The sequence below is a fragment of the Canis lupus genome, chromosome 10, assembly GCF_048164855.1.
Source record: "Canis lupus baileyi chromosome 10, mCanLup2.hap1, whole genome shotgun sequence".
Classification (NCBI taxonomy): domain Eukaryota; kingdom Metazoa; phylum Chordata; class Mammalia; order Carnivora; family Canidae; genus Canis; species Canis lupus.
In genome coordinates this window covers 17688014-17703462 of record NC_132847.1, presented here as the reverse complement: position 1 = coordinate 17703462, position 15449 = coordinate 17688014, and the positions used below count along the sequence as shown (strand labels likewise).

The 15449-nt window shown below is 38.2% G+C and overlaps 1 protein-coding gene across 9 annotated transcripts in view; it reads right to left on the bottom strand.

Moving 5' to 3' along the window:
• The window catches only part of MEGF10 (multiple EGF like domains 10), a 320109-nt gene that overhangs the window by 48567 nt on the left and 256093 nt on the right, over nt 1-15449 (bottom strand). For all 9 annotated transcript variants that reach the window (XM_072840841.1, XM_072840842.1, XM_072840833.1 and 6 more), the window contains 2 exons: nt 12463-12599; nt 5921-6133 (listed from right to left, as the gene is read on the bottom strand). In XM_072840841.1, coding sequence (XP_072696942.1) covers nt 5921-6133; nt 12463-12599 — 350 coding nt within the window. The remainder of the gene's footprint in view (nt 1-5920; nt 6134-12462; nt 12600-15449) is intronic.

Genomic DNA, 15449 nt, shown 5'->3' with positions numbered 1-15449 from the left:
GGATCTCCTTAGATCTATTCAGATCTACTCATCTGCTCCCTACTCTTGAGCAAACACGGGGCACCTTCATCTCAAACATAGCATGTCAAATACCGAGTCTTTGTTCTTCCTGTCCTGTTTACTCTCAATCACCCCACTGAAGCAATGGCACCACTAACCACTCGACTGTTTAAACCAGAAACCTCAGAGTTATTCCTGGTAACTTCTCCTTCATTTCCCATATCCCTTCATCACTAGGACCTACTATTCTACCTCAAAAATACCCTGCCTTCACCTTCATCTCTCCATCCTCATCTTCACCATGCTCCCGATGCCTAGGGCATCTATCCCCCCCAAAACCACGACAGCCTTCTGCCTTGCAACTCTGCATTCACTGGTGCCTTGTCACCTAAAGAGTAGATGCTATCCTATCATTCTTGTTAAAACTCTTCAGAAACTCCCCACTACACTTAGAATAAAACCTGTGCTGTCTAATACGGTTACAGAGACTGTGTAATTTATTGTCTAAGCCAGGATATTTTCAAGAGTGAAGAGGGAATTACTCATGATTACATTAGAACAACAGGCCCTAATCCAAACAGTCCCTGTGACCCTAGATATAACGTCATCCTAAATACAGCCCACAGGTCATTATTACCTGGCCACTGCCTACTTCCCAACCTCTTCTTTAGGTATTATTCTCTCTTTATTACTATGCTCCACTACAATGGGTTTCTTTTAGTTGGTGAAAACATTCAGCATTGCCAATATAAGGGCATGGCATGGGCTATTCCATATGCCTGAAATACTGTTTCCCCATTCTTTGCCTGGCCTTTTCATTTTACTCATGTCTTCCTTCCCCTCTAGACCTCCAGCTCCATGAAGACAAGAATCAAGCATGTTTTGTTACCCATCTCTGGCCCAAAGTGGGCACAGAGGAAATACTTATTGAGTTAGTGAAAATGGCAGTTGATGTACAGAGGGATCTGATTCTTAAATATTCCTTTCCCAATATCTCCGAGCCATCCAGCCATGCTGAATAATAATCTGTATATCTGCACAGAAAGGCAACATTCACCCTAGAATTAGTTTTTAAAATGTCAAAGTTGATGGGATGAGCACTGGGTGTTATGCTATATGTTGGCAAATAGAACTCCAATAAAAAAATATACTAAATAAATAAATAAATAAAATATAAATAATAATGAAATTAAAAATAAATAAATAAAATATAATTATTATTTGAGAAACTAGATGAATTCACTGAGAATGATCATAGATTTAGAAACTGTATATAGACATTTTCAAAGCTTTTGAGATTATTACTTTGTATATTTGAAAAACTATAATCTGTAGAGGAGATCATTGATGCTATGTTATTTTGAACAGTTACAGTTATGAATGGCCTACATTAAAAATTTAACAAGAATTTGCAAATAAAAACAAAAATAAAAAAATAAAATGTCAAAGTTGTGGCTAAAAGGGAACCACCATTAATTGCAGGGAATACTCACTCACGTGACGTTTCTGATGATACTGTAAGTCAATGCACAGTCTAGCAGCTAGCATTTACTGAGCACTGAATATGTGTTAGCGTCATGCTCAGGAATCCACATGCATTATTTCATTCAATCCTCACAAGTCATTCTAAGCGTTGGGTATCATCTCACTTTATAAATCAGGCAACAGTGACCCTGAAAGAGTAATTTATCCAAAGCCCAACATGGGTAGTAGCAGAATCAAACCTGAATACAGATTTATTTGTTTGTTTTTACACCAGAGAAAAAGGAAGTTTGTTCGCAGCCTGCTAGGGGGGCTACATATGAAAAAGAATGGCTAAAATTTAAGAATTAGCACCGCTCAATGGGTTAGCAGAACCAATAAAACCTGTATTGTACAAAAGCAGGGACAAATTTAAATTTCCTTCAGAAAGGTCCAACATTTGAGAAAGGGGAAAGGAATATTTTAAGTGTGGATCAATGTAGCTTATCTTACTTTGACATACTATAAAAAATAGTAAAAAAAAATTAGTAAAAAATATTACTTTACATTAAAAAGTAGAAAATCATATTCATGGTGTAGACACAAATGTTAAACAAAATAGACAATCCAGGGATAGGTAATTGACTAAGTTGTAGGCAGACACAGAAATTGATATTCAATGCCCCCCAGTGAGTATTAGTACAGCACACTGGTTCTCAGATTGATTGACACCAAAATTAGTATTCTGCAATTTGTAATTAGATATAGGAAGCCAGAGCACTTTGGAGGCATTTGATGGGTTTTCATGCAGGCAGCTTAATTGGCAATGAGATTTACGTGTTGATGTGAGTGCAGCAGATTGGAGGTTGAAAGGTAACATACTCCTACTCATTTTCTTTCTAAAGAACAGACTGCTTTGTGTATATGAAAATAGGATTATATGCAGATAGGAATACCTATCATTTCATACACATATATAACTAGATATAAACATTTTAGTAAAATTTTCATTTTAAGAGTTAAATTGTTGCAAGACTCCAATGCAATATTGGCTAAAATAGATCATAATCAAACTTCCTTTTATTCATTTACTTTGGTGCTATTTTTTTAAAAAAATTTTTTTTTAATTTTATTTATTTATGATAGTCACAGAGAGAGAGAGAGAGAGGCAGAGACACAGGCAGAGGGAGAAGCAGGCTCCATGCACCGGGAGCCCGACGTGGGATTCGATCCCGGGTCTCCAGGATCGCGCCCTGGGCCAAAGGCAGGCGCCAAACCGCTGCGCCACCCAGGGATCCCTACTTTGGTGCTATTAATGCTCATATGTAATGACAATTTTGTGGCATTTGCAAACAGGCATATCCTTATTGCCCACAGCTATTAAATGTCCTTATTAACAAGAGTTAATATACATATCCCATAAGGAATCTTAATAAATCTTAAATTTTGTTTTGCTGTTCAAAACCATTTCCAGCTGAGTGAAGTAAGTCAGTCGGAGAAGGACAAACATTATATGTTCTCATTCATTTGGGGAATATAAATAATAGTGAAAGGGAATATAAAGGAAGGGAGAAGAAATGTGTGGGAAATATCAGAAAGGGAGACAGAACGTAAAGACTGCTAACTCTGGGAAACGAACTAGGGGTGGTGGAAGGGGAGGAGGGCAGGGGGTGGGAGTGAATGGGTGATGGGCACTGGGGGTTATTCTGTATGTTAGTAAATTGAACACCAATAAAAAATAAATTAAAAAACCAAAAAAAAACAAAACCATTTCCACCATAAGTTAGTTTTTGGCTGAAAAGTACAGGTCACAGTGAATGCTTCAGGCTCTATAATAGTGCTATAATCAAAAACATGAATATCACTTATAAATATACTTAAATTCATTTCAGTCCTATGATAGATTGTAAAAGTAAAAATGGCTACAAATTCTTGGCAACTTCTCCTATCAGGAGGTAGAATGTATTGAAACTGTAGTTGGTTGTGTGACCTGTTTTGTCCACAGGGACATTAGCAAACATGACGTAACCCAAAGTTTCAAATGTGTTTGCATGTTGGCGCTTGCTCCATCTTTTGGTGCTTTTGGAAGCCAGTCATTATGCAAAGAAGCCCAGGCTAATGTGCTAGCTTGCTAAATACACATGGGGCAGGCACCCATTAACTGGCCAGATGCTGGACCAGTGAGGGAGGAATTCTAGGACCAATCTACATCTAGTTGATCTGCCAGCTGAATCCAGGAATGAAAGCAGAAGAACCACTGAGCTGAGCCCAGCTCAAATAGTCAAACAAAAAACCAACTGCAATAATCATTGTTTTGTACCATGATTTTTTTTAATGCAGCAAAAGCTAACTGATACAAACCTCTACCCAGATATGTGGCTGCAATATATGTCAATATGTACATTCAAATACTCAACATTTACCTAAAGACAATAGAAACTAATAGTCTGTACTGCATATGTTATCTTAGTAATCAAAATCAAAGGTTTTAGGATAAATACACATCATAAATTATGTAATTGCAAGCTCTACTTGCTTGATTAAATAGAAAAATGAACAAGCTAGATTTCCGATTAATACAAAGATCCTATGCCTTTTGGTTCAAAGGAATCTTGTGTTTCCAAGAACTTTACACTGAAGTTTAAGGTGTAAGAATCGGATGTATGACTCCAACTGTGAATTCAACAAGACAGAGTCTTATCATCAACACTCAACTCATTTTAAAAGAAATTTTCAAAAAATTTTTATTTTTAAATTTTTTTAATTTTCAATTTTTTTCTTTTTTGCAAAAGCTAATTTTTAAAACTGGTTTTCAGGGAAGCACTTCATATGTTAATTGTTTTTAATCTGATTATTTGTTATACATTATTAGACAGATTTTAGTGTTCCTTTGATCTATGTGAGTGTCAAAGAATTTCCCGTACTTCTTTGGTAAAGCATACCTGCTGAGATTCATGTGGCCTATATCAAAATTATCAAGATACTGATGCCAGTCAACTAATAGTCCCCTTGGACCTTGCCACTACTAACATGGTACCCCATTCCAACAAAATCAACATTCTCTCTTCTTCTCCAGTTCTTCTCATAACACAGCTCCTTTGAGTAGGCTTATTAATCTATTTGACATCAGGCTGCATACAATGAAAAGCACTCTGATATTAAAAAGTTCTTAGCTGTCACTACATGAGGCTTACCTTTTGCTGGGAAAAGCTTTACACTACAGGAAAGGTAGCCAAACTAATGACATGTCCCTACTCCTACCAGCTCCTTAAACATAGGAGAGTTGAAAAACAAACAAAATCCTGCTGAGATGATTCATTTTCACTCCTCAAATGTTTACTTAACCTTGTCATGTAAAGAGTGGCAATATTTGCCAATAAAGCAAACCAAAGTTGATTAAAGCAACATGCAAAGTTGCTTGACATACATTAAGAATGCACTTCTTTGATATGTCCCAGTAAAATATATTCTAAGCATGCACGCATGGGTGGACACACACATACACACACACACACATACACACCCTTTTATGGAACAAAGCCCTTTTTTTTGTTCCTAACAATGGCTTAAAGAAGAGACCAACCACAGGCTTCTGCTTACATTTAACTTTTGTGCATTTGAGATCTCAAGTGGCCACAAGTTATCTTTCAGAAGCATAAATGAAGTAACAGCTGTGCTGAATGCAATTAATTCCTGTAACATGTGAACTGCTATATAATGTACTACATTTCTGTTAGACCCAACTTTTCCAGCAGTCTGCAAATGAAGGCCCAGAATTCTAAGTGATATGTATCTGGTCCTTGGGGGAGGGAGAGGAAGAAAGGGGGTGGAGAGGTATTTTCAGGGGCAGACAAGGTATAGTAGGGTGGGTGGGAACCATAGTTTCCTGTTCTTAAATTCTTCAAGAGATTTTTGAGCTAAAAGACCCCTGTGAGTTTTATGTCAGAGTAATCAATTCTGAAAACATATTTCACATGAGACAGCCACATGTGAAACACTTTTACAAATCCTCCACCAGTGCACTTCCTTTCTCCACAGATGTGCTGTCAAGTAAAAGATGCTGCAGCAAGAATCATTTTTGTGTTATTTTTACGTACTAAACTGGACTTAACTCATGCCTCTCATTACATCTTTGCTTCTTAGGGAATGTCACAGAATCCCTCTCTTAGGGAAATGTTCTACTAACCCCAGTAAATTTAATTTTTGGCCACGACCATGAATAGAGAAGAGAATTTAATAGCCACCCAAGACCATTTACCAATTTTAATGCTTCTAACTTGGACTGTCACCCAGTAAGGAAAGAAGTTTTCCATGTACTTGGTGGTTTCTTCTCAGAATGACCCAGGGGCAGGAAGGGTCTCAGAGTGGGCATCTCTCTGCCAATCCCTCCTTTCAAATAGTAGACACTGCAGTTCAAACTTTAACAGGACACAACCTTCCAGGGGTGGCTGACCCTCACCTATGAGTGTTGTCCAAGTGGCAGGGACACCGCTTGTCACATTTGATGCCGTAGAGCCCTTCGGGACACAGGCGTGCCTCACAGTGCTCACCAGCAAAGCCTGCTTCACAGAGGCATGAGCCACTCACGTGATAACACTTCCCTCCATTGACACACTGGCAGGTCTCAGCACAGCGAACTCCGTATGTGCCAACGGGACACTCGTCCTGGCAGCTACCAAGCAGGAAGTGAGAGCAGAAGATAGATTAGTTAATGCCATGTACAAATAAACAGTATACATACCAGAAAGATACCAGGAGATACCAGAAAAGGGAGAAGAGTAATTGCCCAAATGAGGAAATTAAAATATATGCTTATCCTGTTTCAAAAAGAAAAACTTCATAGCAAATTTCAAACAATGTTAATTCTCTTGGCTTTCATGGTGACATTAATCTCAGCCATGTGTCTGCTCTTTTCAACGCTGAATGGCAATAATTGTTCCTCATTTAGAAAGTTATGTATTTAATAAACAAAGTTCTCTCTAGATCTGGGGAAGTCAGAGCTATTGCAATCAGGTTTCCTTGATTCCACCTGGAGAACTCTTGCCACGTGAAGTTTCTTTCATAACACAAAATTTCTGTTAAGTGGGGTACTGTCCTCTGTTTAGAAGAAAGGCTGACAAATGGCAAAGAAAATAATGTCAAGTCTCAAAAATTCACTTTATCTTTTAAAAAATGACATTAGAGTCTGGTCCCAGAGGAAGGACAGGCTCTGGATAAGTCAGATCAGGTGGGCAGCTGAGTGGCTGGAAGGAATCATGAGAGAGAAGAGAAAATTATCATCACTCCATAGAATGCATGACAAGTCGTCGGGCCAGCCAAGTTTCTTTTTGACCTGGCAAGGTGACTTCCAGAGTGTCCTGCAACAGAAGGTGCACTTCCTGCCAAGGGAGAGAGAGATGGGGTCTTGTCTAGCCAAGCGGCTGCCATAAGTACAATACACTTTGTGGTTGGGAACCAGCAGACACTTCCCATGTGGCTCTCAAGTCACGCCAGACCCATGGTCAGAAATGTAGGTCAGCACTGCATTTTTTCAGATCAGTATAATGCAAGCAGCAAGTGCATAATAATGAATTCTAGGATACGTAAAGGAAGTAGCAAAAGCTCTGAAAAGCAAACATTTTCCACAAGGCTTTGCATATTTTTAATAATAGGGTATGATTAGTAATAATAGCAAGTTTGAATGGGATTCTATTTAAATATAGATGATAAATCTTGAGATCCCTTTGACACTTCTCTGGTTAACCCTGACTCTAGCATATATTTAATGTGATAGAGAAAAGGAAAGGGACCTCTTGTAAACTTGGTCTCACCTGACACTTAGGATATCTTGCGGTGTGTTTGTTAATAGGCAAAATCTTCAAATCAATTGCTCAACAAACCATTTGCAAAGTCCTGTAGTAACTACCTATCATTTAGCATAAAATCAGATGTGTGCTTTAAAATTACACAGGAGTATACCTATTTTTAGACCAGAGTATTTTAAAAAGGTACTCTATTTTTAACTTGTAAGAAGCTTTAATAAGCCAAGTCACTTAGTTTATTCGGTAAAGATGTCAACTTTAGAGAAAGAAATGCTGAGGTACAATAATTTGGCCACACCATGGCTCTGCTAAGGGCTGCTAACAACTTTTCAGCCTGTCTGTCCAGATTTTCTTGTGATTCAGTACCAAAAAGGAAAAGATAAACAAGGTAAAATAACATTGCTTTCTTTCTCTTTCTTTTTTTAAAGGTTGGATTTATTTTTTGAGAGCCGGGGGGGGGGGGGGGGGGCTCACATGACCAGGAGGAGGGGCAAAGGGGGCCAGAGAAGCAGGCTCCCCGCTGAGTAGGGAGCCCTGACATGGGGCCAGGAACCCGGGATCCTGACCTGAGCCAAAGGCAGACTCTTAACCTACTGAGCCATCCAGATGCCTGCTTTCTCTCTCTTATATGGATTTGAAAACAAATCCAACTGTTAAGCTTTGGGGCACATGATTTTAACTTAGTAAAAAAGGTTAGCTCTAAAAGTAGGTGAACTGAGTATAGATCAGAAGTCTGGAAAAATGTCTGCTGCCAAATAACAGGGAAGCAGTGTGTATATTTTATCCTATCTTGGCAGAGACTTCCTTTTCTTTGGGAAAACAAAATCTATAATAGCTAGTCCTGACCCATATTTACCTTTTGAACCTATAATAAAACATACTACTAGTTTGTATTATAAATGGCAAAAACCCATTTGAATTTCCCTCACTAAAGTATCCACTACATAAAGCTTGGTTCATATTCTCATTTCTTTTTCATCAAAGTTGCACTTGTATGAAAATCCTGTTAATAATAGTTATGTCTACTTCCATCACCAAACCAAGGTGGTAGGATATCTTTCTAGAAGTAAACATTTTCCATCTTGAAAATAAAAGCAATCATGAAGTAGCTTATACTTTTCAGGTTAGTGGAGTTAAAAGTCTTTGTCAAACAGACTTATTTCCTCCCCTTTTGGCCCCTTTATCCAAAAAGGGCATCATTTCTCAACAAATTTTAAGCCCTTATTGTTTTTGTGACCACAGGCAGAACAACAACAACAAAAAGCTCTCCTAGGAATTAGTAAAAGAGGTAACAGATTTTCCTACGAGAGAGGGCAGAAAGGCTGATAAAGATAGAGCCATAAAAATCGGTCATACATAGTATAAATATGGAAATTTGGAATTTATACATTTTTTTAATTTTTGTTTTTGAGTAATGCTCTGGAATTGGAAAAAAAATGGATAAGCTTTAAGTAGAGATAATAAAATATGACACCAATTCCCAAACCAGTGAGGGTCACAGGTTTGTTTTAATGCCATTTCGATTTTTATGTTGCATCTTGTTACAAACAGATGGAAAAGGAAGTGACTTAGCATGTAAGGGGGTGGCAGCTCCTTTCTCTCTGCCCCATTTTGAGCATGTCCCTCCCTAGAGTGCCTGGAATAATTGGGCCAAACCATGATTTAGTGTGAAAGAATCACATTCCTCATTAAACCTGGGATCGATGGATCAGCTGCCTGCCTTTCAAGCATCTGGAACTGCTGCTCTGGGGGAAATATAAAAAGAGTTGGAAAATAGTTTTTCCATAATCCCCAATACAGGAAAGCTACCCCAACTAGAGACCAATGCTACATCCCCCCAAATCCTGTCCATCATTTCTGACTTTACCTCCTTTGGCCCACATTCATTCTTCGCTTGCAGGTTATATGGAACACAGGCATGTCCAGAGTCCTGCCTTCACACCTTGGGAGGGATGATGACAGAGCCATAGCTCTCTCCATCCAGCAAACTCTTAGAGAGCACCAGTTCTGTGCATGGACCCCAAAGGCCTAAGCAATTCCATGGCAAGCCATTAGCATTGAGAACACTCCTTTAACCCCTTTAGAAGAATTTCTATGAGGATCTGGAAACCATCTTCTCTTTCCTCTTGCTTGGTGGTGCCATATTACATTTCCTCTCCACAGTGTTCTCTCAACCTTTCCACAAACCCCAAGGACTATTATTTGGACGTCTCATAAGCTGCTCTGTCTGCCTACAAGGTGTCTGTTTTGTTTGTTCTGTTTTCACTTTGGCTGGAAGGGCCGTGCCCACATCCTGGGAATGCTTTGCTGGCAGCTGCCTGTGGTGGTAGGTACCTGCTCCTCCAGCACCAGTGCTCTGGTCTAACCTCAGTGATCAAGTTACACTGACTTCTCCAAACACGGAAATGCCAAGACCCCAGGCCCTCAACGCTGCTCAACGCTGTGGCACATCTCCTGCCACAAAGTGCCCCATGGCCACTCATGTTTTCCTATCTTAGTGACGTGTGTGTGTGTGTGTGTGTGTGTTTGTGTGTGTGTCTAGAACCCAGATGGGGATGTTATAATTGAAAACACAAATCATGTTGTCAGTGCACTAGCAAAACAATAGTTATCAGAAGAGCAATTCAAGAAGAAATTCCCTCTTCACTTTTCTAGTCTTTTTTTGGTTCTTTGACTTCCTTGCTTTAATCTAAAATTCACCTGGAAATTAGCAGCCACTCCCCAACCCTGCATTCCAAATAAGATGAGTATAAGCTTGCCTTGTATGTTTGTTGTTTCTTTGTTGCCTCAAATTTGAGACTTAAACTATGACAGGATAAGAAAAATAATTATTCAGCTGGCCCTCAGATAACACTGGTTTGGATTGTAAAAGTCGGCTTACATGGAGATTTTTTTTTTGACACACAGTACTGTAAATATATTTTCTCTTCCTTATAATTTCTTAAATTTTTTCTCTAGCTCACTTTATTGTAAGAATACAGTACATAATACATATAACATACAAAATGTGTTAACTGACTGTTTATGTTATCAATAAGGCTTCCTAAACAGTAAGCTATCAGTAGTTAAGTTTTGGAGGATTCAAAAGTTATATTTGATTTTTGACTGCATGGGGGGGGGGGGCGGGTCAGTGTCCCAAACACCTGAGTTTTTCAAGAGTCAACTGTATTTAATTTTTTAGTGCCCTAAAATATCTGACAAAGCTATTATTTGGGATTCTGTGTGGTTCCATGCCTTTCTCTTCCTGACCCATTTTTCAATAATAAAGTATTAATGTCATGTTATCCAGAACCCAGCTAACAACATCTATCCAAAACACAATTTTAGCCAGGACATAAGTCACAAAAACTTTCTGAGAAGCCCAATTACATATTACAAAAATCACACTCTGAAGGGTGTCATTAATGCGTAACATCAAAAAATTAAAGTTAAAATCCCTAGGTCTATTAACAAAAGATGAAAAGCCTTTTAATGAAGTTCAACAGATACTACTGACAAAGTTCTTAATAAAAACAGGGATTAAGGGGCACCTGGGTGGCTCAGTGGTTGAACATCTGCCTTTGGCTCAGGTTGTCTGTTTCTCCCTCTGCCTGTGTCTCTGCTTCTCTGTGTGTGTCTCTCATGAATAAATAAATAAAATCTTAAAAAAAAAAAAAAAACAGGGATAAAAAAATACTCAAACACAAGAAAGTTTACTAAAAACCAGTAACATGAAACTACAATGGAGCCATTTTCAATAAAATCAGAAACAAGACAGGAATTTTCGCTTTGACCTCTATTTGTTAACTCTGATTTAGAGGTTTAAATTAATGCAATTATGTCAAAAAAATGAAGCAATTATTATAAACACTGAAAAGTAGATACAAATATGTTTTGTAGATGATGAAATAACTATAGTTTTTGCTAAAAATAATATTAGAATTAACTAAAAATTTTGATAGACAAGCTAAATAAAAAAAAAACTCATAATTTTTTCTTTATCCTGACATAGCCAATTAGAAATAGAAATGAGATTTTCAACAAATTACTTATAAATTTAACAAGAAAGTACAAATTCTAAGTTGGGAGGTGGCAGGGGAGGGGGGAACCAGGCTATATGGTTATATGGTATCTTATTAAAAGTCAAAAAATTAGATCAGAGTTTTGGAAAGAAAAAAAAAATGAGGGAAAAAGGTTGAAGAAATCTTTAGGTCACAGATATCACTAAAAAACAATGATAAATAAATAAATAAATAAATAAATAAATAAATAAATAAATAAATAATTTGTTCAGTTCCTAGACATCACTCAAATTGATACTTGCTAGTATTAATACAGCTCAAGGAAATCACTCAACTATAAGAAGAACTAATGTTTGTAAGCTTCCTCACAGTTCTAACTGCTTTAATGTACTTACTGAATCCTGATAACAACCCAAAAGGACAGTAAAATTATTATTGGACTATTAATGATAAGGATGTTTCTAAGGACACAGTTTCCAAAAATCTTTGTTTTGAGCCAGTATAGTCCCTTACCTCTCCAGTCTTTTTTCTCTAATTTTACACACATACCCAATAAGCTTGGTTATCTGGTCTTTCAGGATTTAAGAGATGAAAGAGCAAATTACAAGGTGTAAGGTGAGCAAAGCTGTCTGGGGTAACCCTTTACTATCTAATGCAAAAAATGACAGCAGACGGAAGAGCCACATGAGCAGAGCCACGCATTCACTCTTTTTCACATGGGACTGGAGAGCCCTAGAAATCTCATTGGATCTTCCGCAGTCACCACTGCACAAGAAAATCACTGATATTCTTAATAGAATACTGAATCATAAGAAGGTAACGTTAAGCCCAACATACTTGCTAAAGATAACCCGGTACACATCCAATTTTGAAATAAATCTACCAAAAAGTGTTTAAGATATAGAAAGTTTCGGTCTTTGAAGTGGCTGTCCAACCACTTGCCTACTTAGCTGGATAGTTGATATTTTATTAATTTATTTTTTAATGCTTTATCCTCAATTCACCACCGTTGTCTATGGCTCACTTTCTACACACAGAGTTGGGAAAAAAATCTGTCAAATGCACTAATACTTTATAGATGCCTCTGGAATATTACAGAATAGTCACAGACATGTGGTAGCAAAGGTGTTCCCTGGGCTCTGCAAGCTTTCCTTTTACACCATTACGAATAGTCAGAGAAAGACAAGACTCTCCCTTACCGTTCCCCTGTGTATCCTGGACTGCAATGACATTGGCCTGTGGCAGCATCACACGTCCCTCCATTATGGCACTGACATTCTTGTGAACAGTTCTTTCCAAAGCGACCCTCGGGGCAAGGCTGACCACAGACTGTGCCCTGCATTCAAAGAGACTTAGAAAATTACATGGGCCTCCAGCCAGGGAAGGACCAAAGGGGGAGGGAAAGAAAAGACGAAACAGAAAGAGAGGAAGGCATAGGGGAACAGAGCTGCAAGGAAATTAGATGAAGGGGATTTTAGAACACATACAATCTGTTCATCATTGTAAAAATGTTCGACATTTTAAATGGTCTTCTTTACTCGGTCAGCCTATAGCTCAAGATACATTCAAAGATGGCAAAGTGATATTAAGAAACACCCATATTCAAAAACTGAAGTTTAAGATAGTTACATGAAATTATGATGGTAACCAAAGGATTTTATAAATCCTCCTAAGTGTTCTTCCCTGTGTGTATATGTCCAATAAGTCAACAATACTTATTGAGCACCCATTACATAAACCACAACATCTGGTGCAAATAGAATATCCAAATGTTTTACCATATGTTCTAAAGCAAATACATATTTTCATTGGTTTTATTTCTTATAAGGTAAAATGGAGCATAAGATGGAAATTTTGTATAACCAAATTAACGGTAACATCACCTAAGATATAATAGCCCTATAAGAATGAACCTAGACATTTTATTTCAGAAGAGAAACACTTTTATTTCCAGTAGGTTGAACAAAATTTGCTGGGCCAAGATCAATATTGAGGCTTATTTCCTGGGAAGAAAAATCAAGAGAGTAACTTGGACATGTCTCCTTACCCTAGAGGCTGTCCATCTTGTCAGGCACTGTCATTATATTTATTCCAATTCTATGTTAATAAGACTAAGTACCAATAAGTCAATGAAATACTCTATGATTTTCTACTTCACTTGGCTATATAACTTGGGCTTTTAGCTTATCATCTGTTTATTGGAGTTATTGTTAGAACAAACAACATATCCCAAATAACAGGGATTTAAACTGTTTTGTTTTTTTTTTTTTAACTGTTGCAAGCTGTTGCTTTGTCCTCCTTCTCTCTAAAAAAAGGCAGACTGTGGGCATTCTGAAATTGGAGGCTAGTGAACACCAGATGGTTTTGTAAATGTTTATTCTGGATAGCGTAAGAAAATACATTTCCTCTAACTCCTGGCTACCCACAAAGGCAGTTGGTGTGCTAATTAAGTCTCCTCTGGTGGTTTCTAGCTATCTACAAACAAGGAAAGTTCTTCCACAGACTCTTGGAACTGAAAAAGCCTTTGAGAGATGATTCAAATCAATGCCTCACTGAGAATCATCTATGCGTCAGGCATAGAGCTAAGCTCTGAGAATCAAAGATAAGGTCACAACCTTTAATTAGTTCACAACACGGTGGGGGGAGGGGGTAGATGTAAAAATAGCTCTAATCCCTCCATTCTAGCACAACACATCAACAGGCCTGAAAAAATAGCATGCCAAGGGTCAACCTGTGGTAAGCAGGAGTTCTGGTGAAAATTTTCATTCTCTCAGGGGCTGACTCTACTCATATTTGGTAGTGGTCCCACAACAGCTTCAGAGATGCTGTTGAAATATTGTTTGTGAATAAAGATTAATGAGAGCAATAGCTTTAAGTGAGACATTATTCTTATGAATTGAAATACATATGTGTGTATGTGGTAAAGGAATATAAATTCATCTTCTAAAAGCACCTGGAATGACAGCACAAATAAAATGTTGGAGAAAGAAGTGTAAGTTAGATGCTCAGCTATGCAGATAGAGAAATGACCTGAAGCAATCAGTAAGAAATGACTATCAAGGTAACGAGCCCAGAGTATAGAGTAAGTGATGGAGGAAATGCTCCCCCGGGCTGATGGATCCATCCCAGTTACTGGGTCATAGTCCAAACCTGTGATTGCCACTATCCCACATCACAATCACCCCAATCAAGAAGAAGAAAGCTTCAGTTTCAAGATGAGGCAACTCTATGATGTCTATACAATAGTCCTAGCAGAGTATAATGCCTATAGCTCTTCATCCAAACAACATGGAGTTCTCTGGACCCTGGAAACTCTGCTGCCCCAACAAAGTCCTTCCCTTGCCAAGGACAAAACAATGGTCAACATTGGCAAAAGGTTGCATGTAAGAAATAAAGAAGAGAAGGACTCAAACACAATTTAGTATCTCTACCTTGAGCAACTAAGAAAGAAATTTTAGTTTTTTCCTAAGAAACTAAGTTTTAACTAAGATTTTTAAAAATCTGAAAAGGAGTAGCCTTAAGAAAGGCTTGGGTGTATGACAAGTTTGCTTCTATTAACACTGACTTTGGTGGGTCTGCTTGAGCCATCTCAGTACTCCTCAATAGCTCCCTTTGTGTACCTCATCATCAGGCACTCAGTGAAAGGCCCCCTCACTCTGACTCCATTGTTTTATGGAGTTTCTCCAGGCTCTGCCTCTAGAACCAGACCTCGCTCGTGTCATCTGCTTACCTTTCTAACTTTCATCTTGGGTCTAATATTTCTTTTCCACCTGTCTCTGTGACCCTCATATCTTGAGCTCTCCCTTACTTCCTATGATTCTCACTGGGAGATAGTTTCCAGTTTTCTTTTGCTTCAGGACTACAAGGGCATTAGCAGACCCATTCATCCCAGGCCTGGTTCCTAAGGCTCCAGCTTGGGTGTAGCCCAGTCAGATGGTGGCTTCACGTCTAAAGGTCATCTAGGTTGGGGTGTCTAATAGGATAGTGACAAACAAACACATGTCTGGACCCAGGTGAGGGAAGGTCAAGATTTAGAAAAATCACATGATGACTGTTAAAGCTATGGATCTAGGTGAGATTTCCAGAGAAGATTTATAGTGAGAAAAGAGAAGGATAAGACTGAAACCTAGGAAGTATTGGAATAGAGTGGTATGGAGAAGAAGGCGTAGGAAAAGAGATCTTCAGT